Source organism: Panthera pardus, unplaced genomic scaffold, assembly GCF_024362965.1.
Source record: "Panthera pardus isolate Hobbes unplaced genomic scaffold, ASM2436296v1 HiC_scaffold_13, whole genome shotgun sequence".
NCBI lineage: Eukaryota > Metazoa > Chordata > Mammalia > Carnivora > Felidae > Panthera > Panthera pardus.
In genome coordinates this window covers 132,996,296-133,019,836 of record NW_026526688.1, presented here as the reverse complement: position 1 = coordinate 133,019,836, position 23,541 = coordinate 132,996,296, and the positions used below count along the sequence as shown (strand labels likewise).

Genomic DNA, 23,541 nt, shown 5'->3' with positions numbered 1-23,541 from the left:
TTAGGTCAGACCACAACCGGGCATGCCCTGGCTGGTTCCAGGAACGGCGGCGGGGGGGGGGGGGGGGGGGGGGGGGGTGGGGGGGGTGGGGGGGGGGGGGGAGGGAGGTCTTTTCTTTGCAGTTGTGAGTACACCTGGTAATTTTTCTCTTAGTCTCTCACCATCTCTTTCTTTTTCAGGATTGTTTTGGCTATTTGGGGTCCCTTGTTCCTGATCTTAGAGAAAAAGCTTTCAGTCTTTCACCATCACTCCAAAAAGTTGTGGGCTTTTCATATATGGCCTTTATTATGTTGAAGTAGTTTTCTTCTAGTTTGTTAAATGTTTTTGTGAAAGGGTGTTGAATTAGGACAGACTTTCTGCATTACTTGGGATGATCATGTGTTTTTTTCCTTCATTCTGTTAATGTGTATTACATTGATTGGTTTTTGTATGTTTAAAGATGCTTGTATTCCAGGAATAAATCCCACTTAGTCATAGTGTATAATCCTTTGAATGTGCTATTGAATTGTTTGCTGCTATTTTGTTGAAGAGTTTTGCATTGATATGCATCAAGGATATTGGTCTGTAGTTTTCTGATAGTCTCTTTGTCTAGCTTTGGTGTCACAGTAATAATGCTGGCCTCATAGAAAAAACTTTGGAAGTATTCCTTCCTCTTCAGTTTTTTGGAAGAGTTTGAGTTTTAATTCTTTAAATGGTTCATAGAATTCACCAATGAAGCCATTGTCTTTCAAGCTTTTCTTTGTTGGAAATAAATAAGGTTTGGTATCACCTTTTAAAATTATTCATATAACCCTTTCAAGTTTCACCACTTGCCTACAATTTTTTTTTTTCTTTTTTGGTTCAAGAACCAATCCAAGATCACTGATTGCATTTAGTTTTTCTTTTTCATATCTTTTTAGTCTGAATCTATTTGGAAGAGTTCCTCTGTCTTTCATGATGTTACCAGTTGACAGAGTACAGACATTTACTCTGCAAGTTGTCCCTTGACCTGGATCTGTTCTATATTTCATGATTAGATTCTGGTCCTATATTCTTGTGAGGAGTACCTCAGAAATGATCACTGTGTACTTCTCAGTGTATGGTGTCAGGAGGCACAGGATGTTGACTTATTTCACCATCCTATCACATTTTGTTTGTCTTAACCATTTGTCTCAAAGTATTGTGAGAGCAGGGGAAGGGAGCTGTCATCAGTTCATCATGTTCTTAGAATCCTTTTTTCCACTTTAGATTGTTATGCCCAGAATTCGTGATCCCCAAATACCGCCAGGGAGCCAAGTCCGATGTAAAAGCAAAAGAGCCTTTATTCGAGCTAGCTCGAGCTCAATCCCCTACCTGCACCGAGGCAGCGGTGAGATACCAGGGAAAGAGAGCGAGTTTCAAAAGGACAAAGGTTTTATTGGGGCCTAAGGGCAGTTGGTGAGGTAATGGCTATGGCCTCAGCCGATTGGCTGGGGAAGGGTCCGAGTCCTGTTAGGCAGGTGAGGGGGGGGGTTACTCAAGGGGAGGAGGTGTGGTCAAGGTGAAGGACACAGAACAAGATGGAGTCGGCTGGTGTAGGCCCACCCTTTCAAGATGTCATCACTTAGGGTCATTAGGGAATTTAGCCTTTATTTTAAGAATAATGAGAAGCCATTTAAGTTTTTAGGCAGGAGAAGACATGAAACATTTTTGTGTATGCTGTGAGGTAGAGGTTCAGTTTGTTTTTGTATATATTTTCTACTTATTTCAGCTCTGTGCCTTTTTTTCTTTTAATGTTTATTTATTTTTGAGAAAGAGAGCAAGCACAAGGAGGGGAGGGGCAGAGAGAGAGGGAGACACAGAATCTGAAGCAGGCTTCAGGCTCTGCACTGTCAGCCCAGAGCTGGACCTGGGGCTTGAACCCATGAACCATGAGATCATGACCTCAGCTGAAGTCAGAGGGTTAACCCACTGAGCCACCCAGGAGCTCCTCAGTTCTGTGCCTCCTAATGTTACTTTAAATTTTATTCTGAAGTTTACAATTTGTATATTTATTATAGTCTGACTTCAAGTAATATTACATTACTTCATGTACAATGTAAGAACCTGGCAACCGATATTTTCATTATCTTGTCCTTTGTACCATCTTTGCCATACATTTTACACGTGTGTTAGACTGTAGACCATTTAAAAAAAAGTATTCCCTCACATCGACTTACAGTTTTCTTTTACATTTGTTTTTATGTAATTTTCACAACAAACTTCTCCAACTTTTGTGCTAACAAAAGTAAACCTGTTCCTTTTTCTCAGCTAAAAGAAATTCAGTGAGTAGATTCAACTAAGATCTAGCAATATTAAAAAAAAAAATTCATATTTGAAAATAATTTTCTCACAGATGTTGGGCTTCTATACTTTGAAGTTCAAAAGTATGTTTTGGGGTCTTTGAATTAGGTTCTTTATTTTTTAATTTTAATTTTAAAAAATGTTTTAATGTTTATTTTTGAGAGAGACAGAGCATGAGTGGGGGAGGGGCAGAGAGCGAGGGAGACACAGAATAAGAAGCAGGATCCAGGCTCTGAGCTGTAGGCACAAAATCCAACATGGGTGTGGACCCGTGAACCATGAGATTGTGACCTGAACCAAAGTTGGATGCTTAACTGACTGAGCCACCCAGGTGCCCCATAGGTTCTTTATTTTTTCTATTTTGGTATGTATGTAAAACATTTTTCTTTTCTTTTCTTTTCTTTGTTTTTTGATTGTTTTTTTTTTCTTTCCAGAAACTCATTTTTATCCTGTGGGTTTCATCTTAACTCCAACATCATGTCTAGTTCTAATGGTGCCAAAGAGAATTCGCACAACAAGGCTCGAACATCTCCGTATCCTGGTTCAAAAGTCCAACGCAGCCAGGTTCCAAATGAGAAAGTAGGATGGTTTGTTGAGTGGCAAGACTATAATCCTGTGGAATACACTGCTGTCTCTGTCTTGGCAGGACCCAGGTGGGCCGATCCTCAGATCAGGTGAGCAAACTAGTCAGTGTTAGCTGGTAGCTGGGTGTAAGACGGAGAAGAGAATGATTGTATTTGTAAATTACCATTTTGATAGCTGAAAAATCATTTTCATCTAGTGCTTGACTTTGTTATAAAGCAGTTTCCAACATTTGGCTGGGATTCTTTCTCAAGCTAGACAGTCCATGTTTGCTTATTCTTTTGGGAGTTTTATGATCCTTCCAAAAAGGTAAATCTATTTTACTATGGAGATTTTTGTTTTATGAGGTGACAAGTAGTGGTATCTGTTTTCATTTGTTCTGTTTAGGTTATCAGTAGAACATCTCTTATTGTTATTTTCCACCATAGCTAGACTTGTATTTGAAGTAGTGAAAATATTTTTCAGAAATTTTTCAGATTACCAAGAACAGCATGATGATAAAATTGGAGTAATGTGATAAAATAGAAAAGGGATAAAGAAGAAAAAAACTCAAGCAAAAATCCTTTGACTAAATTCATAGGAGTACATTGATTCACATTTTCTATTTATGTTCCTTTTAATGAATACGTAGAGTGTTTAAATGTACTGAGTATGAACTAGGTACTGTACTAAACGTTTTATAAACATTATTTTATTCTTACAACTATTCTGGAAGATAGGGTTGTTATTTGTGCTTTATAGAAAAACAAAACACACACAAAAAATGGAAGCACACAAAGTTTGCCCTTTACATATTGTCACAGAGCTGCTAGTAGATGGTATAGTGTGGACTTGAACTCAGTCTGACTCCAGAATTCATGCTCTTAATCACTCTGCTAAGCTGCTACCCTAATTTTAGAACAGCTTTACAAATTTGATTCCATGGGAAAATTTATTATAAATGCCTCGAGGCATAATTTAGTCAAGTAAGTAAAAACTGTTGCAAGTTGGATAGATCCAGTATTAGTTCTAGGTTAAACTTTACTATGGACTTATTGCTGTGACTAGATTTTGACATACAGTTTCCCTATTTTATTCAAAGATGTGTTTGTCATTTTGTGATACTACTTGGATTTTAATTAATCATGAAGCTAATCTGTAGAGAAATTTGTAGCTTTAATAAGTTGCATTTTCCCCATTTTGAGTATTTACATATTTGCACATACATTATACATATACATTATACACAAAATTGATGTTGGTAGGGGTGCTATATAGTGTAAATAGAGGAAGATTGCATACATTTTCTTCATTCAGTTTAATTTTTAAGAGTTGAATTTATATCACCATCTAAAATCAAGCTTTACTACCAATATTAATATTTCAATTATGATTATGTTCATGCTTTTTTTTTTTCCTCTGGTGAATTTCTAGAGTCCCAAGAGCATTGTAACCCTGGTTGTATAATTTCATGATTTTTACCATTTAATTATTTTTTATTTGTGTGTTAGATGGAAGATTGGTTAGAAGTCTTGAGAGAGTTTTTGGATCATTCAAATTGGAAATTATTTCCAAAATAGAGCAGAAATATTTCTATGTTCTCTTAACTGATATTAAAGCAAGGAAAAAAGTGAATCTTCTGTCAGAACCACCTATGAATTATGTAGTGCTATACAACTCTTTATTCACTATCAACGCAGTTATATCAGTGATTTTGTAATGGTGAGGAAAGTAGTATATTTATGTCTACTTTGAAAATAAATATTTTTTAAAGTTTATTTTGAGAGAGAGTATGAGCAGGGGAGGGGCAGAGAGAGAGAGGGAGAGAGAGGATACTAAGCAGGCTCTGCACTGTCAGCACAGAGTCCGACATGGGGCTTGAACTCAGGAACTGTGAGATCATGACTTGAGCTGAGATCAAGAGTTGATTGCTTAACCAACTGAGCCACCTAGGTGCCCCAAAAATATTTTTATTGAGGTATGACAAATGAAATAAAATGCACACTTAAGTGTGCAGCTATAGCTCAGAACAACTTTTTATTTCTATAGCTGTAACTGCCATCCAGATTAAAATTCAGAACATTTCTAACATATAACATTGATTTTAATCTAGATCATAGTTATTATGAAGTTTTGGGGTAAATTCACGGTTTTATGGATTTATTTGATGAAAATATTAACCAGTGTACATTTGAGGAAATTAAAATTACTTTGAGACCGTAAAAACATCAAGATATCACAAAGAATATTATTTCTGGAACCACATAGGAACCATTAATTGCAATATTGTGCCCACAGACAATTCTTCCATGCTGATAAATGATGTAGACTTTTTTTGTACCATGTGGGAGGAACTGTGGTTTCTCTGCCTAGTCCTTCCCAGAGGGATTATAATACACATCCTTGTATTGTAAGGTGTTTTGGTTAACTTTTTTCTTTTTTTTCCAGAAACAGTTTTGAAGGACTAAATGGATTTGTAAATGAAAACTAACTCTTAAAAATTTTAGTTTCAGGGATACTTTATTATAAATAACAGGCTGACTGGCATTAGTAAGCTGTTGGTAGTATTGGGCCATTATTTCTTATTTTGCTTTGGTATTCTTATTACAGTGAAAGTAACTTCTTTCCCAAGTTTAATGAAAAGGATGGGCATGTTGAGAGAAAGAGCCAGAATGGTCTATATGAGATTGAAAATGGAAGACCCAGGTAGGTACTGGGGATGGATATCTTACAATAAATAGGTCTTTGAAAGGTAGAAAATGTAATTAACCTTTATTGAGTGTTTGTGTGTGCCAGACAATGTACAAAAGAATTTATATATGTGATCTGATTAAATCATTACAATAACCCTGTGGGTGGATATTTTTAGTTCCATTTACAGATAAGGAGAGAGAATGTAAGCAATTTGCATATAGTAAGTGGCAGAGGCAGTATTTGAGTGCATTTTTTTGTAACTCCACTTTGAAGGTAGAAATAATTAGTTGAATAAATTAACAGAGGAAGGATTGAGAATTGTGTTTATTAGTTCTTTATTAAATTTATTAAATTAGTGCCTTAAACTAAGAATTTACCCAAACATGTAAGAGTAAAAATAAAAATAACCCAGTAATTTAACATCAAGATTCTTTCTGTACTTTTAAAAATGATTTTTATACACAACTCCAACAATTTCCATTTTCCTTAAGACATTATAAAAGTTAGGAAAAAATGTAAAAATTAGCATGCCCCAAATAAAACAAAGAAGGATCAGATTCTGTAATCATGGTTTTTATCTTGCAAAAATGTTGCAACTTGTATTCTTCCTTCCTCAAGGACAAGGCAATGATCTGGCTTCTCTCACCACAACCTGGTCCTTTAGTTTTGCTAACTCTTTCTTTGGTCATAATTTCACTTTTCTGTCTTTTTAAGTCAGACCTTCTTTGCATTTGACTTATTCCTTAGGTTTTTCTGGATAAAAAAATATATTAAAAGATATTTATCCATGAAAAAGGATAGGCAGCAAAGGCAAGCTAGCATGTTGTTTTAGTCAAGAGTCTAATGGAAACAATTCTAGCTTGCCTTAGTAAAAAGTGAACTTTAGGGTTATTGGGTCATCTCAAGCAGTCCGAAGTGTAAATGCAGCTAACTTTAGGTAGAATTGAAAATCTGTCTCTGCTTTTCTTTCTATCTTGCCTTTATTTCTCTTTCACTGCAAACAACTTTCTCTGCTTCTCAGACTATAGGGTAGTCTATGTGTCTTTTCCATAGTTTCTGATTTACCAGTTATAAGCTTGGTCATCTATAAAAAAGAACTTTCACTCTTTAAATATTGGCTTTGATCATTTGTGTTCAGGGATGTATACTTATTTGGAATAAAACATAGTTGCTGGCCACCCTGCCCCTCCTCCTGTGAATTTGAAAAGTAAAATTATTGTCACCTGGGCAGGTGCCTTGTCTTAATTGAAAGTCTTGCTGATATATTTTTGGTCTAGTACAGTATAAAAATTCATTCAACTTGAATAACAGTCACAAGGAAGACCAGAATACAAACAGATGGCTGACAGGGAAAATTTTGGCTGTTTGTGTATTTACTTTCATATATTGGGAGGACAAAAGATATAATCTTAAAAAGGTAAGATTGTAGATTAGGGCATTTTACTGGGACATAATGAAAGTTGAACATTTAAGGAATATTCATTGGAAGAAAATTACTCAGGCCTGAGTGTTGCTATGTTCACCTGACAGACTTTTTAACATTGGGTTGTGCTATTGGTTAAATAGTTGGCATTTTTATAAAATTGTTTTCTTTAAAACTTGAATTTTGGTATATTTGAAATCTTGAAATATTGAATAATACTACCTCATTATATGCTACAAAATATATATTATTGGTAATAAACATCCAGAACCCACTGAGAAAACATTTTCTTTAAAAAGTAACAAAAATAATGGGAAGGGTTGTATGAGATGAGAGTAAGAAAAGGGGATGTTGAGAAAGTGAAGAGAAATGTGGGTATCTTGAATGATAAATCATCATTGTTGTAGAGCTAGAGGATCATTAGGTGCAGACCATTCACCTGCCCTGTTGTAAGAGTCCAGTAAGGTGTTAGTTTGAATTTAGGAGTATACGTGAAAACTGAAACAAATTCTCTTATAGAACAGCTTCAGAAATGAGATCTTCCTCCTGGATCAAGCGCAAAGCTTAAGACGTGCACAAAAGAAAAGTTAAATAACAGCATAAGGAAATGTGTGATTTTAGTGGCAGATATGTGATAGCGTTCCTGGATTTGGGAGGAGATACTATTTCCCTCTTATTGCACTTACTGCCTTCTTTTGGGCCAAGTCAAGTTGGGTTTAAAAAGATGAACATATTCAATTGATTTTCTATATTCTTTTCCCAGAAATCCTGCAGGACGGACAGGACTGATTGGCCGGGGGCTTTTGGGGCGATGGGGCCCAAATCATGCTGCAGATCCCATCATAACCAGGTAAGAATGAAAAAAAAACATTTCAATAGCAAAGAGCCAGGTGATTGGAGAAATATGGACTGTAACTATGTGTTTATACACACACACACACACACAAACGTATGTATGTATATGTACACGTGTATAAATATATGCGTTTGTATACATATATGTATATGTGTATGTATATGCTCATAAGCGCAAACACTGGAAAGGTATATTAAAAAAATTTTTTTTAATGTTTTTATTTATTTTTGAGACAGAGAGAGACAGAGCATGAGCAGGGGAGGGACAGAGAGAGAGGGAGACACAGAATCTGAAGCAGGCTCCAGGCTCTGAGCTGTCAGCACAGAGCCCGATCTGGGGCTCGAACTCACAGACTGTGAGATCATGACCTGAGCTGAAGTCGGACGCTTAACTGACTGAGCCACCCAGGCGCCCCTTGAAATGTATATTTTAAAGGGTCTTGATGTGAAATCATACTGATGTGATACAAGTGTAAAGTTGTAGTTTTATATGAGTAGGCTAGGCATTATCTGAACAAAGTTAATTCACATAGTGAATTTACTGAACATCTGTTTGTTCTCAAAATTGAGTAGGTGCTTTGGAGGATATAAAAAAGATAAAAGAATTCTACGTTTCAGCTCCCTATCACAGAAGAGCTATGGCTTAATTTGTAAGATGAAAAATATGAAATAAGAAAACGTGTCAAGGTACAATGGGTGAGACAGTCTGCTTTAAGAACTAGATTAGATGTGGGTTGTGATGACGGTAAACTGGAACATCGAAGAAAGGCATTATGAAGGAGGCAGACTTGAGCTGAACTTGAAGCTTGGATAGGGGGACAACAGGAGGCCTAAGGAAAAAAGGTTATAGTAATATCTATTTGAGTTTTTTTTTTAATATAAAATTTATTGTCAAATTGTTTTCCATTCAACACCCAGTGCTCATCCCAAAAGGTGCCCTCCTCAATACCCATCCCCCACCCTCCCCTCCCTCCCATCCCCCATCAACCCTCAGTTTGTTCTCAGTTTTTAAGAGTCTTATGCTTTGGCTCTCTTCCTCTCTAAACTCTTTTTTTTTTTCCTTCCCCTCCCTCATGGACTTCTGTTAAGTTTCTTAGGATCCACATAAGAATGAAAACATATGGTATCTTTCTCTGTATGACTTATTTCACTTGGCATAACACTCTCCGGTTCCATCTACGTTGCTACAAAAGGCCATATTTCATTCTTTCTCATTGCCACGTAGTATTCCATTGTGTATATAAACCACAATTTCTTTATCCATTCATCAGTTGATGGACATTTAGGCTCTTTCCATAATTTGGCTATTGTTGAGAGTGCTGCTATAAACATTGGAGTACAAGTACCCCTATGCATCAGCACTCCTGTATCCCTTGGGTAAATTCGTAGCAGTGCTATTGCTGGGTCATAGGGTAGGTCTATTTTTAACTTTTTGAGGAACCTCCACACTGTTTTCCAGAGCGGCTGCACCAGTTTGCATTCCCACCAACAGTGCAAGAGGGTTCCCATTACTCCACATCCTCACCAGCATGTATAGTCTCCTGATTTGTTCATTTTGGCCACTCTGACTGGTGTGAGGTGATATCTGAGTGTGGTTTTGATTTGTATTTCCCTGATGAGGAGCGACATTGAGCATCTTTTCATGTGCCTGTTGGCCATCTGGATGTCTTCTTTAGAGAAGTGTCTATTCATGTTTTCTGCCCATTTCTTCACTGCATTATTTTTCGGGTGTGGAGTTTGGTGAGCTCTTTATAGATTTTGGATACTAGCCCTTTGTCCGATATGTCATTTACAAATACCTTTTCCCATTCCATTGGTTGCCTTTTAGTTTTATTGATTGCTTCCTTTGCTGTGCAGAAGCTTTTTATCTTGATGAGGTCCCAATAGTTCATTTTTGCTTTTAAGTCCCTTGCCTTTGAGGATGTATCAAGTAAGAAATTGCTGCGGCTGAGGTTAGAGAGGTTTTTTTCCTGCTTTCTCCTCTAGGGTTTTGATGGTTTCCTGTCTCACATTCAGGTCCTTTATCCATTTTGAGTTTGTTTTTGTGAATGGTGTAAGAAAGTGGTCTAGTTTCATCCTTCTGCATGTTGCTGTCCAGTTCTCCCAGAACCATTTGTTAAAGAGACTTTTTTCCATTGGATATTCTTTCCTGCTTTGTCAAAGATTAGTTGGCCATACTTTTGTGGGTCTAGTTAAGGGGTTTCTATTGTATTCCGTTGGTCTATGTGTCTGTTTTTGTGCCAATACCATGCTATCTTGATGATTACAACTTTGTAGTAGAGACTAAGGTCTGGGATTGTGATGCCTCCTGCTTTGGTCTTGTTCTTCAAAATTACTTTGGCTATTCAGGGCCTTTTGTGGTTCCATACAAATTTTAGGATTGCTTGTTCTAGCTTCGAGAAGAATGCTGGTGCAGTTTTGATTGGGATTGCATCGAATGTGCAGATAGCTTTGGGTAGTATTGACATTTTAACAATATTTATTCTTCCAATCCGTGAGCACAGAATGTTTTTCCATCTCTTTATATCTTCTTCAATATCCTTCATGAGCTTTCTATAGTTTTCAGCATACAGATCTTTTGCATCTTTGGTTAGGTTTATTCCTAGGTATTTTATGCTTCTTGGTGCAATTGTGAAGATCAGTTTCTTTATTTGTCTTTCTGTTGCTTCATTATTAGTGTATAAGAATGCAACTGATTTCTGTACATTGATTTTGTATCCTGCGAAGTTGCTGAATTCATGTATCAGTTCTAGCAGACTTTAGGTGGAGTCTATTGGATTTTCCATGTATAATGTCATGTCATCTGCAAAAGTGAAAGCTTGACTTCATCTTTGCCAATTTTGATGCCTTTGATTTCCTTTTGTTGTCTGATTGCTGATGCTAGAACTTCCAACACTATGTTAAACAACAGCGGTGAGAGTGGACATCCCTGTCGTGTTCCTGATCTCAGGGGGGAAGCTCTCAGTTTTTCCCCATTGAGGAGGATATTAGCTGTGGTCTTTTCATAAATGGCTTTTATGATGGTTAAGTATGTTCCTTCTATCCCGACTTTCTCGAGGGTTTTTATTAAGAAAGGATGCTGAATTCTGTCAAATGCTTTTTCTGCATCGATTGACAGGATCATATGGTTCTTATCTTTTCTTTTATTAATGTGATGTATCACATTGATTTGTGAATGTTGAACCAGCCCTGCAGCCCAGGAATGAATCCCATTTGATCATGGTGAATAATTCTTTTTATGTGCTGTTGAATTTGATTTGCTAGTATCTTACTGAGAATGTTTGCATCCATAATCTTCAGGGATATTGGCCTGTAGATCTCTTTTTTTGCTGGGTCTCTGTCTGGTTTAGGAATCAAATGAATGCTGGCTTCGTAGGATGAGTCTGGAAGTTTTCCTTCCCTTTCTATTTTTTGGAATAGCTTGAGAAGGATAGGTATTATCTCTGCTTTAAATGTCTGGTAGAATTCCTCTGGGAAGCCATCTGGTCCAGGACTCTTACTTGTTGGGAGATTTTTGATAACTGATTAAATTTCTTCAGTGGTTATAGGTCTGTTCAAGCTTTCTATTTAATCCTATTGGAATTTTGGAAGTGTGTGGGTGCTTAGGAATTTGTCCATTTCTTCCAGGTTGTCCAGTTTCTTGGCATATAATTTTTCATAATAAGCCCTGATAATTGCTTGTATTTCTGAGGGATTGGTTGTCATAATTCCATTTTCATTCATGATTTTATCTATTTGGGTCATCTCCCTTTTTGAGAAGCCTGGCAAGAGGTTCATCAATTTTGTTTATTTTTTTCAAAAAAACAACTCTTGGTTTCATTGATCTGCTCTACAGATTTTTAGATTCTATATTGTTTATTTCTGCTCTGATCTTTATTATTTCTCTTCTTCTGCTGGGTTTGGGGTGTCTTTGCTGTTCTGCTTCTATTTCCTTTAGGTGTGCTGTTAGATTTTGTATTTGGGTTTTTTCTTATATCTTGAGATAGGATTGCAATGTATTTTCCTCTCAGGACTGCCTTCGCTGCATCCCAAAGCGTTTAGATTGTTGTATTTTCATTTTCATTTGTTTCCATATATATATATATATATATTTTTTTTTTTTTTAAATACTTATTTATTTTTGAGATAGAGACAGAGCATGAACAGGGGAGGGCCAGAGAGAGAGGGGGACACAGAATCTGAAACAGGCTCCAGGCTCTGAGCTGTCAGCAGAGAGCCCGATGTGGGGCTCGAACTCACGGACCGTGAGATCATGACCTGAGCCGAAGTCGGATGCTTAACCGACTGAGCCACCCAGGCGCCCCGTTTCCATATATTTTTAAATTTCTTCTCTAATTGCCTGGTTGACCCACTCATTCGTTAGTAGGGTGTTCTTTAACCTCCATGCTTTTGGAGGTTTTCCAGACTTTTTCCTGTGGTTGATTTCAAGCTTCATCGCATTGTGGTCCGAAAGTATGCATGGTATGATCTCAATTCTTGTGTACTTATGAAGGGCTGTTTTGTGACCCAGTATGTGATCTATCTTGGAGAATGTTCCATGTGCACTCGAGAAGAAAGTATATTCTGTTGCTTTGGGATGCAGAGTTCTAAGTATATCTGTCAAGTCCATGTGATCCAATGTATCATTCAGGGCCCTTGTGTCTTTATTGATTCTGTGTCTAGATGATCTATCCATTGTTGTAATTGGAGTATTAAAGTCCCCTGCAATTACCACATTCTTATCAATAAGGTTGCTTATGTTCGTCAGTAATTGTTTTATATATTTGGGGGCTCCTGTATTCGGCACATAGACATTTATAATTGTTAGCTCTTCCTGATGGATAGACCCTGTAATTATTATATAATGGCCTTCTTCATTTCTTGTTACAGCCTTTAATTTAAAGTCTAGTTTGTCTGATATAAGTATGGCTACTCCAGCTTTCATTTGACTTCAGTAGCATGATAGATCGTTCTCCATCCCCTCACTTTCAATCTGAAGGTGTCCTCAGGTCTAAAATGAGTCTCTTGTAGACAGCAAATAGATGGGTCTTGTTTTTTTTTTTTATCCATTCTGATACCCTATGTCTTTAGGTTGGAGCATTTAGTCCATTGACATTCAGTGTTATTATAGAAAGATATGGGTTTATTGTCGTTGTGATGTCTGTAGGTTTCATGCTTGTAGTGATGTCTCTGGTACTTTGTCTCACAAGATCCCTTTAGGATCTCTTGTAGGGCTGGTTTAGTGGTGATGAATTCCTTCAGTTTTTGTTTGGGAAAACCTTTATCTCTCCTTCTATTCTGAATGACAGACTTGCTGGATAAAGGATTCTCGGCTGCATATTTTTTCTGTTCATCACATTGAAGATTTCCTGCCATTCCTTTTTGGCCTGCCAAGTTTCAGTAGATAGATCCGTCACTAGTCTTATTGGTTTCCCTTTATATGTTAAAGCATGTTTATCCCTAGCTGCTTTCAGAATTTTCTCTTTATCCTTGTATTTTGCCAGTTTGACTATGATATGTCGTGCAGAAGGTCAATTCAAGTTACGTCTGAAGAGTTCTCTGTGCCTCTTGGATTTCAATGCCTTTTTCCTTCCCCAGATCAGGGAAGTTCTCGGCTATGATTTCTTCAAGTACACCTTCAGCAACTTTCTCTCTTCCTCCTCTGGAATCCCCAATATCGTATATTATTGCGTTTCATAGCATCACTTAGTTCTCTAATTCTACCCTCGTACTCCTGGATTTTTTTATCTCTTTTTCTCAGCTTCCTGTTTTTCCATAATTTTATCTTCTAATTCATCTGTTCTCTCCTCTGCCTCTTCAGTCCACGCTGTGGTCGCCTCCATTTTATTTTGCAGCTCATTTATAGCATTTTTTAGCTCCTCCTGACTGTTCCTTAGTCCCTTGATCTCTGTGGCAATATTCTCTGCTGTCCTCTATACTTTTTTCAAGCCCAGCGATTATTTTTATGACTGTTATTCTAAATTCATGGTCCATTATATTGGTTAAATCATTTTTGATCAGTTCGTTAGTTGTTGCTACTTATTGGAGTTTGTTTTGAGGAGAATTCTTCCGTTTCGTCATTTTGGATAGTCCCTGTGGTGGCGTGGAACTGCAGCGCACTTCCCCTGTGCTGTCTGGAGTAACTTGTGTTGGTGGGCTTGGCCGCAGTCAGACCTGATGTCTGCCCCCAGGCCACCGCTGGGGCCACAGTCAGAGTGGTGTGTACCTTATCTTTCCCTCTCCCAGGGGCAGGACTCACTGTGGAGTGGTGTGGCCCTTGTCTGGGCTACTTACACACTGCCAGGCTTGTGGTGCTTCGATGGGATCTGGTGTATTAGCTGGGGTGGATCCACAAGGTGCACAGGAGCGGGAGGGGCAGACTCAGCTCGCTTTGCCTTTGGTGGTCCGCTTTGGGAGGGGCCCTGTGGCACCGGGAGGGAGGCAGACCCGTCAGAGGGATGGATCCACAGAAGCACAGCCTTGGGTGTTTGTGCAGTGCCAGCAAGTTCCGTTACGGGAACTGGTTCCCTTTGGGATTTTGGCTGGGGGATGAGAAAGGGAGATGGTGCTTTCCAGTGCCTTTGTTCCTTGGCAAGCTGAGCTCTGTCCTGCGGGGCTCAACAACTATCTTTCCCGTAGTCCTCTAGCTCTCCTGCTGTCCGAGCAGAGCTGTTGACTTATGACATTCCAGATGTTAAGTCCCGCTGGCTGTCAGAACATACTCTGTGTGGCCCCTCTGCTTTTGCAAGCCAGACTCGGGGATTCCGCCTTGCCACGCAGGCTGCCCCTCCGTTGCCCTGGCTCCCTCCCGCCAGTCCAGGTTGTGCGCTCCGCCTCTTCACCCTTCCTACCCTCTTCCGTGGGCCTCTTGTCTACGCTTGGCTCCAGAGAGTCCATTCTGCTAGTCTTCTGGCAGTTTTCTGGGTTATTTAGGCCGATGTGGGTGGAATCTAAGGGATCGGCAGGGCAAGGTGAGCCTAGTGTCCTCCTATGCCGCCATCTTCCCCCTCAAAATCCTCCATTTGAGTATTGAGGGACAATGAAAGGATCAGCTGGTCGAAGCAGAAAATTTTGTAGAATAGTGGGTAATCAAACATGTAATTTTTATGCAGTTTTATTGTGGAGAATATTACAATAACAAAGTTTAGGAGTGTTAAGGGGAGCCCTTGAAGATTTCGGAATAGGGGACAGGCATTCTTTTCCTGAGGTAAATCTATCTGGTAAGCCACATCATATTCAGAAGGCCCCTTGGTAAGCATGAATCAGAATAAGGAAGGCAGATGAATCTTAGGTTTAGATGGACTTGACCCTCTCCATAGGAATCATCTTTTCAGCATGTCTGGAATATTCTGTCATCTCTGTCATCCTTTTAATTTTTGTATTGTTAGGATTTCTTCACTGACCAACTCCGTCTTCACAAATAATTGTCACTTTGCTTTAAATAATGCAAATACCCTCAATATTTTTATTTTTTAATTTTCATATTTTGAGGGTCTTCCTTTCTTTCAGGAAACTTTTTCTCTGATCCGAGATCCAGTAATGATTTCATAGGTTAACTCTAAGAAAACAGCTTAATTCCCCTCTTTTCAAGTTACTGGAAGAGGCACCAATATTTGTCCCATCTTATTCTCCTCAGCCTTTCAATTTCCCTGACAAAAGAGGTCTTTACCCCACAGCTCACTCCATTTTTCTGCTTCCTTCCTTTCTTGCTTCCTCCCGCCCAGCCATCTACCTATCTTATGTATAGATGCTTATGTATCTACCTACCAACCCACGTATCCATTTAAAATTCCTTTAGAGGGGCACCTCGGTGGTTCAGTTGGTTAAGTGTCCAGCTCGATTTCGGCTCAGGTCATGATCTCATGGTTTGTGAGAGATCCTGCTTGGGATTCTCTTTGTCTCTCTCTCTCTCTCTCTCTCTCTCTCTGCCCCTTCCCCCTGTACATGCATGCTCTCTATTTCAAAAGAAATAAATAAACTTAAATAAATAAAATTACTTTAGAAACTTTATGGTTTAAATGAAATGGGAAGAGTTAATATACTTTTAATGAATGTAAGTAAAAAATATTAATGACAGTATCAGTTTTGTTTCCAACTTTGGTAAGGCTGGCTAAAATCAGGAAGGTGTGAAAGCATTTGAAGTAGAAATGCCAGTAAGGGGACAAGAAGCAGAAAAGGGAAGCTAGACACTTGGAAGTTAGCCTTTCATTAGCTTATCTTTATCTCTGGTGGGCCAAATACATGGGAGTGTATGTGGTGATTGGGTTGCATTGTTTTGAAATAGACTTTTTGAGCTTAATGCAGCCATTATACAACAGCTTCAGCAATAGCTGAAGACTTTGAGAGGGTCCAAGGCTATGGAAAAGCCCACAGATGGCAGAGTCTAGCTTTCACCTGTACTGTTAGGTTGATGCTCTTTATTACCTCAGTAATGCATATACTGACCTATGAGTTGGTCTAAATGAGTGAGTGGCAGTGGAAATGGAAGGAAGAGAAGAATGTAAGATGTTAAAAAGGAAGCATCAACAAGGCTAAAGCACATTGTTAAAAAGTATTGCTCTCCTCTGCTAGGTGCTGTCATCAGTTTTTCCATTTGTTTCTCACACAACTCCTCAAAGTAGATATTAACATCTCTGTTTTATAGATCTGAAAATGAAGACTCACTGGGGTTAAGTGACTTGCCTAAATGTTTATGTCGAACTGAAATTTGAGTCCGTGGTATTTGGCTCCAGATATTATACTTTTTCTCTTTTATACCAGTTTTTCACTAATGAGTAATCATAGGAATCATCTAGGCGCTTTAAAGATTCCATTCCCTTTTCTTTCAAGTACTTCATGATTCAGAACAGCTCTGTATAGTGTAATTTAACAAATGCTCCAGGGAAAGTGTTAAATGTTTCTGTTCTCAGGGACCTCTCCTAGAGATTGGGTGGGTACAACTATCTGATGTTCCTTTAGATCCTTTAAAGTGAAAATGAGGTGGGAAGTGTTGATACATTACTGTGAGTAAAGTCAGATCCATAGTTAGTGGTATTCTCATTTTCTTTCCAGTTTTGGTGAAACAGGAAGGTGTGGGCCATCAGAAGTGGGGAGGGAATATCAATAGTATTTAGAAATAGTCTTTGGCATTTAACAAATGTTAATGAGGTTCATTAATTAAAATATACATTATTTCCATTATATCAAGGATTTTGTTTTAAATTTGGTAATAATTTATTTGATGATAAGGTTTTGGAGTGATGGGGATTGGAGCTAATGGTCAAGAAAGAATTCTTGAGACTTCTTCAGTGCAAAAAGGTGATTTTATTAAAACATGGGGTTAGGACCCGGGGGCAGAAATTGCTGCCTTGGGACCTCTGAGGAGAGACTGGTTATGTACTTGGAAGTTTGGGGAGTAAAGTGGTGGGAGGAGTTTCCAAAGGGATTTTCATATGCTGAAGAAGACTCACAGGATCCAGGAGGCCTAGCTGTTGTCAGCTAGGTCGTTTTCCCCTCTAGCAAAGAATTCACATTAAGACAGCAGGGAGTTCCTGGAGAAATGTTATACCCTGCCTGCCTGAAGTATTTGTCAGTGGGCTGCAGGTTGTAAGGAAATTTAACTTTATCTGCCATTTCCTTCTGCCTTTGTTTCCCTCATCAGTTGGTATTTACAATAAGGAACAAAAGAAGAAACTACTCTGCTCGGTAGTTCTTAAATGAGTGCCTTTGGGGTAAAATCTGAGAAGGTAAACAGGTTATGTGACTGTTCATCATCAGTCTGGCCCTCTCTAGCCCAGCAGCGCCTCTGCCCCAGTCCTGCTTCTCCCTGTGCTGCAGCCAAAACTGGCGGCATGTCTGTCTTGGTTTTCCCAGCTTCTCTAATGTGATGTATATATAGTAGGTGCTGGTAAGTGTGTGTGAGTGTACAGAGCATCTTTCACCTTCTCATGCCCTCCTCTTACCCAATTAGTGTAAACATTCTGTTTTGATTTAAGTAGACAGTATGGTGATTAAGAGTGCAGATTCTGGAAGCAGATTGTCTGGGTTCAAATTTTGGTTTATACCACTTAGCTCTGCAGTCTTGGACAAGTTTAATCTACTCTGTGCTTCATTTTCCACATTTGTAAAATAAAGATAATAATGCAACTACTTTATAGGGTTGTTTTGAGGCTTAAATGGATAAATACATGAAAGACTTAACAGTATCAGGTACATAATAAGTGCTATAGAAATGGGCCTTAAGAAGTAAAAGTACCACGTCTACCTTCAGTCCTGTTCTCAATCTTGTACCTGGATCATGGTGATGAGGTTTTGGGGTGATGGTGGGGTTCAGAACTCATGGCCAAGAAAGAATTCTTGAAGACATCTTTGGTGCAAAAAGGTGATTTTATTAAAGCACAGGGACAGGACCTGTGGGCAGAAAGAGCTGCACTGGGGTTGTGAGGAGTGACTGGTTACATACTGTGGAGTTGGGGGAGGTAAAGACAAAAGGGAGGCCTCCAGAGGGACTTCAGTGTGCTAAAGAGGACTCCTAAGATACCTGAGGCCTTGCTGTTGTCAAGCTAAGCTTGTTTTCCCTCTAGTAAGGCATCAACGTTATGACTGCAGGGGGTTCCTGGAGAAATGTTATACTCTGCATTTGCTTCAAGTATTTGTCAGTGGGCTGCAGGTTGCAGGTTATAAGGAAATTTAATTTTACCTGCCATTTCCTTCTTGCCTTTGTTCCCCACATCACTGTGGAGGGGAGGGTGATATTAGGGGCTCCAGGAAACTGAATCTAGGTTTCAGAAGATTAGGCTATTGATAAGATTGCCTTTTTCTTGTAATTTACTAAGGTATTTGTAAACTGATAGAGACTCCTATCCTGCATGACTGTGATCGCTAACCATTTGTTTTCTTTCCTTTCCTTTGTTCTTGGGCATCTAGGAGTGCCTGAGGAATACCACACATATCCCACTTGGGGGTGGGTGGGTATGCTAGCTTGTACTTTGCTCTCAGCTTGCCTTATGCTTCCTCATCAATGGTAACAGTCTTCTAGCGTCCAGTCTTGCTTTCTTCCCAACCAGCCTCCACACTTTCGTCAAAGTGAGTGAGCTTTCTAAATACAAATTGCTTATGGTTTTACCCTGCTTAAAAATATTCTTTGGCTCTCTAAGCAGATGAATTTGATGAATTCTTTGCCTACTCGTCTGGCCTCATCATCCTTCTTTCCCTCTGTGGTGCCCATGGTGCCAGACCCCACCTATAGATTCAGTTTCTTGAACATATTATTTTATACCTTTGTTTCTTGCTCATGTCATACCTATGTCTGGCATCCTTAAAAACAGATGCTGTCTTCTTGTACTAATTATTCTTTCATTTCTATTTACTGTCCTCATCAAATTGTCACTCTCTTATAATTTATTCACTTACATGTCTAGCTCCATCCCTAGACTATGAGCTCTTTCAGGGCAGGAATTATGGGTTAGATATGGTAGTCAACCACTATATAAAGAAATTTGGAAACTCTTATTTATTTATTTATTTATTTATTTATTTATTTGCAGGAGGGGGGAGAACTCCTATTTAAACTCATTTAATTTCATTGATTCTAATTCAAAGTAATGATTAGATCATAGGCTTTCTTTTTTGGTTTAGTACTAGAGGTTCAAAATCGTTTTCTTTGCCTAAGATAGTTTTAGAACAATTCTTAAAATTGGGTGTGGTGGGGGTAGAGAAGGGAAAGGGAGATGTATCAGCATCTCTGGGCAAGAGGCTGTGGTTAGAAAAAGTGCATTCTTGGGGTGCCTGCCTGGCTCAGTTGGTAGAGCATGTGACTCTTGATCTCAGGGTTGTAAATTTGAGCCCCATGTTGGGTGTACAGATTACTTAAAAATAAAACCTAAAAAAAATCTTAAAAAAAAAAAGAAAAAGTTCATTCTAAAATTAACATAACCATGATACTTTTTTTTTTTTTTTTTAAGAGAGCTTGAGTGGGGGAGAGGGAATGGGGGGGGCAGAGAAAATGAATGAATGAATCCTAAGCAGGCTCCACACTGAGTGTGACGCCTGATGCAGGGCTTGATCCCATGCCCTGGGATCACGACTTGAGCTGAAATCAAGAGTCAGATGCTCAAACAACTAAGCCCACCCATGTGCCCCACTTTGATACTTTTTTTAAAACTAAAGGATAGAGTGAGGTTTTTGTGTTTTTTTTTGTTTTTGTTGTTTTTTAAGAAAGGGCATAAAGATTGAGAAGCACTACTGTTGAGACCAGCTGAACTTGTATTGTTTAATCTGCATTGTGTAATCTCTGTTTTGATAACAGAGTGACCCATTAAAAGGAAATATTACCAGATCTCTTATATTAAAGTGATTCTTAAAAAGGATCCTTCGACTATGTTTTTAAGTTTTATGACCTATCCTCTAAATTCTGTTCTGCTTTTAAACTATTTTTGACAATACTTTAATAAAAACTACTTATATTCTGAATTTTTATTACAGAGAATATCTTTTTTGGAAAGTAGACATCTGACTTGGTTTGTAACAGTGCTCAATACAGAATATTTCTTTTTTTTTTAATGTTTATTTTTCAGAGAGAGAGAGAGAGAGAGAGAGAGAGAGACACACACACACACACACACACAGCATGAGCGAGGGAGGGGCAGAGAGAGGGAGACACAGATCCAAAGCAGGCTTCAGGCTCTGAGCTGTCAGCACAGAGCCCAACGCGGGGCTCAAACTCACGAACTGTGAGATCATGACTTGAGCCGAAATCGGACGCTTAACCAACTGAGCCACCTAGGCACCCCAGGATATTTCTAATACAAAATAATTTTTTTGGTAAAACTAGCTGAGAGGTGAATTTATATATACTCTTGTTATAAAGAAAAATACATTGTTATAACTTTGTCTCAAGTTTGAGATAGATCCTTATTCTTCAAAATCCGTTACGATTTTATATTACTATTTACAGGTGGAAAAGGGATAGAAGTGGAAATAAAATTACCCACCCTGTTTCTGGGAAAAACATCTTACAGTTTGTGGCAATAAAAAGGAAAGACTGTGGAGAATGGGCAATCCCAGGGGTAAGAATTAAAATTAAATTAAAGTTCTTTTTAGCTTCATTTACTGCAAGGTTATTGTATGTAGATCTTCATCCTCCATTTATTTTCCATTCCTTCACACTTCACTTAGTAATTCTTTTGTCATTTATCACTGCAATGAAGTCTGTCAATAGCAAGTGTAGGATAATACATCAAGGCTGTTAGAATTTGAGTCTAATTATAAAGCCATTGGAAAAGAACATGGACTTTGGAGTTAGACCCAGGCTTGTATGTTGGCCTTCCCACTTTGAGCTGAGAATACAGAATTCAGACACTTACCTTAAATTTTTAAAATTTTTATTTATTTTTTAAGTAGTCTCTCCACCCAGTTTGGGGCTCTAAATCACACCACTGAGATTAAGAGTTGCTCTACTGACTGAGACAGCCAGGTACCCCAGAACTTTCTCTTTAAAATTTACATAATTATATCTACTTCATAGGATTAGTAGCAATAGCATATAAAACACCTGGCATAAAGTAGATATTCATACATGTTGGGTCCCATCTCAGAACTCAACCCCTACTTCCAAGTCCAAGGTAAGACTGTTAGCATTGGTTTATTGAATTCTCATTAACTTTAGACATAAAAAAGATAATTCTTGTTACTTTTCCTTGTAGTTAAAAAAAATTTTTTTTAATGTGTATTTACTTTTGAGAGAGAGAGAGAGAGAGAGAGAGAGAGCGCGCGCAAGCTGGGGAGGGGCAGAGAGAGGGTGGGGACAGAGGATCTGAAGTGGAGGTAGAACTCACAAACTGTGAGAACATGATCTGAGCCGAAAGTCAGATGCTTAACCAACTGAGCCACCCAGGCACCCCTCCTTGTAGTTTTTAAAATTTCTATAATATCATCAGGAACAGTTGTACTTTTGTTGAGTTCATTTCAGTGGTAAATTTGAAGTGGCTTTTTGAAATGTGTATATGTGCAACAGAGGGTTTTATATTTTATGCCATATTGTGAAATGGAGATAATTTGAAAAGAGGATGATTCTTATACTGCTATCTGCAAGAATGGTTGTTTTTTTCTTTGTAGGATAAAAATGGATTGGAAATAAAAATCCCAGGTGACTGTAACAAAAGCTTAGGTTAATTATTATGAGCCAAATTGTCAAACTTCACCCATGCTTAGTGTAAAACACGGTAATGATTTCATCGTAGGATTTTATATTTTTGTCATCTGAAATTCTGATCAGTAAGGAAGTGGTTGTCCCTGATGTCATATTGAAAACCATTCATCTAATCAGTATATTTTGAGATCTGTTTTTTGTCAGCTGATATATTAGACATTGAGAATATAACAGAGCAACATAAACATCCCTGTTTTCTTGGAGCTCACGTTCCAGTGGGGGAAACAGATAATATAAAATATGTTATTGTATGTTTAAAGGTATAAATATTAAGGAAAAAACTAAAGCAAAGAAGGAGACTAGGAAATGTTTGAGAGTTTGCAATTTGAGATTAGAGTGGTTATAAAAGGTCTCTCTGAGAAGGTAACATTTAAGCAAAGATTTGAAGAAGGTGAATGAGCGATGCATGTGGGTATCTAGGGAAAAGCATGTTGGACACAAATAATAGCAGGTGCAAAGGCCTTAGGTGGGATTTGTTTGGCATGTCGTAGACACTGATTCAGGAGGTCAGTGTGGCTGGAATGGGATGAACAATGGGGAAATTTCAGCTTGCTATATTCCATCTTGCCTCCAGGCCTTCCTTCCTTAGCTTGAGTTTAGAAGATACCAGGAAAGGAGTCTTATTGGCTCAGTTTACTATTGGCTAACCTTGGACAAATTACTGCAATCAAATACATGAGATACCCTGATTGGCTACTTCTACTAGAATCAAATGGTTTAGAGAAGAAGATATCATAGGAGAATGGGAATCATGATTATGGCCAGGTAGAACAATGTGTCTACTGCATCACCCAGTAAATATTTGTTGAATGAATTAAAGCTTATTACTTTTTTTTTTTTTTTTTTTTTTTTAAATAATGTGGCTATTAGGGGATGGTGGACCCAGGAGAGAAGATTAGTACTACACTGAAAAGAGAATTTGGTGAGGAAGCTCTCAACTCCTTACAGAAATCCAGTGCAGAAAAGAGAGAATTAGAGGAACAGTTGCACAAACTCTTCAGCCAGGAACATCTAGTGGTAAGAAATGGTGGTTCCCGTGAAGGATTTTAGCCTCACGGATTAGTGAAAATTCCTTAAAAGTTCACCTGGAAATCTGATAGGTAAAACCTGTATATTTGAAATACATATTCATAGAAACAAATTATAGATCTTCACTGTGAATAGATTTCTGCTTAAACTTTTATAGCCCAACTTTAGGTCAGTTACATTTATTAGAATACACTTTTTTCCTCTTAGTTTTTCTTTAGACTAGATGTGAGCCAACGTGACACTGAACACACCCATCCATCCGGAAACCTTTTTAAAAAATTTACATAAATTTAGCTCTTTTGAGAGTACGTTTACATTTTAAACTACGTTATTCAGAGTTTTTCTGGTTGATAACCATTTAAGTCTTATGTTTTGTCTACGTACCCTTTGTGATTTAAAAAAATCACCTTATAAAGTATATGTGTACTGGTAATAAGGAAAAAGAGTTTCTTTTTTGCTGGCTTTTGTTTGAATTGCTTTGTTTTCTTTCTAGAATTAGGATTTCTTATTT

General features: G+C 38.1%; 1 protein-coding gene across 12 annotated transcripts in view; it reads left to right on the top strand.

The window, feature by feature from the left end:
• NUDT9 (nudix hydrolase 9) overlaps nt 1-23,541 on the top strand; it is a 101,430-nt gene that overhangs the window by 9,904 nt on the left and 67,985 nt on the right. For 11 of the 12 annotated variants that reach the window (XR_002084540.2, XR_002084539.2, XR_008421731.1 and 8 more), the window contains exons 2-6: nt 2,736-2,975; nt 5,473-5,568; nt 7,743-7,829; nt 20,748-20,859; nt 22,872-23,018. Coding sequence is in view for 6 of the 12 variants with exons in the window: in XM_019464888.2 (XP_019320433.1) it covers nt 2,736-2,975; nt 5,473-5,568; nt 7,743-7,829; nt 20,748-20,859; nt 22,872-23,018 (682 nt within the window). In the remaining 6 variants the exon portion in view is untranslated. Of the gene's footprint in view, nt 1-682; nt 758-2,735; nt 2,976-5,472; nt 5,569-7,742; nt 7,830-20,747; nt 20,860-22,871; nt 23,019-23,541 lie in introns of those variants that run through there. The other variant, XM_019464879.2, reaches the window with a different exon arrangement.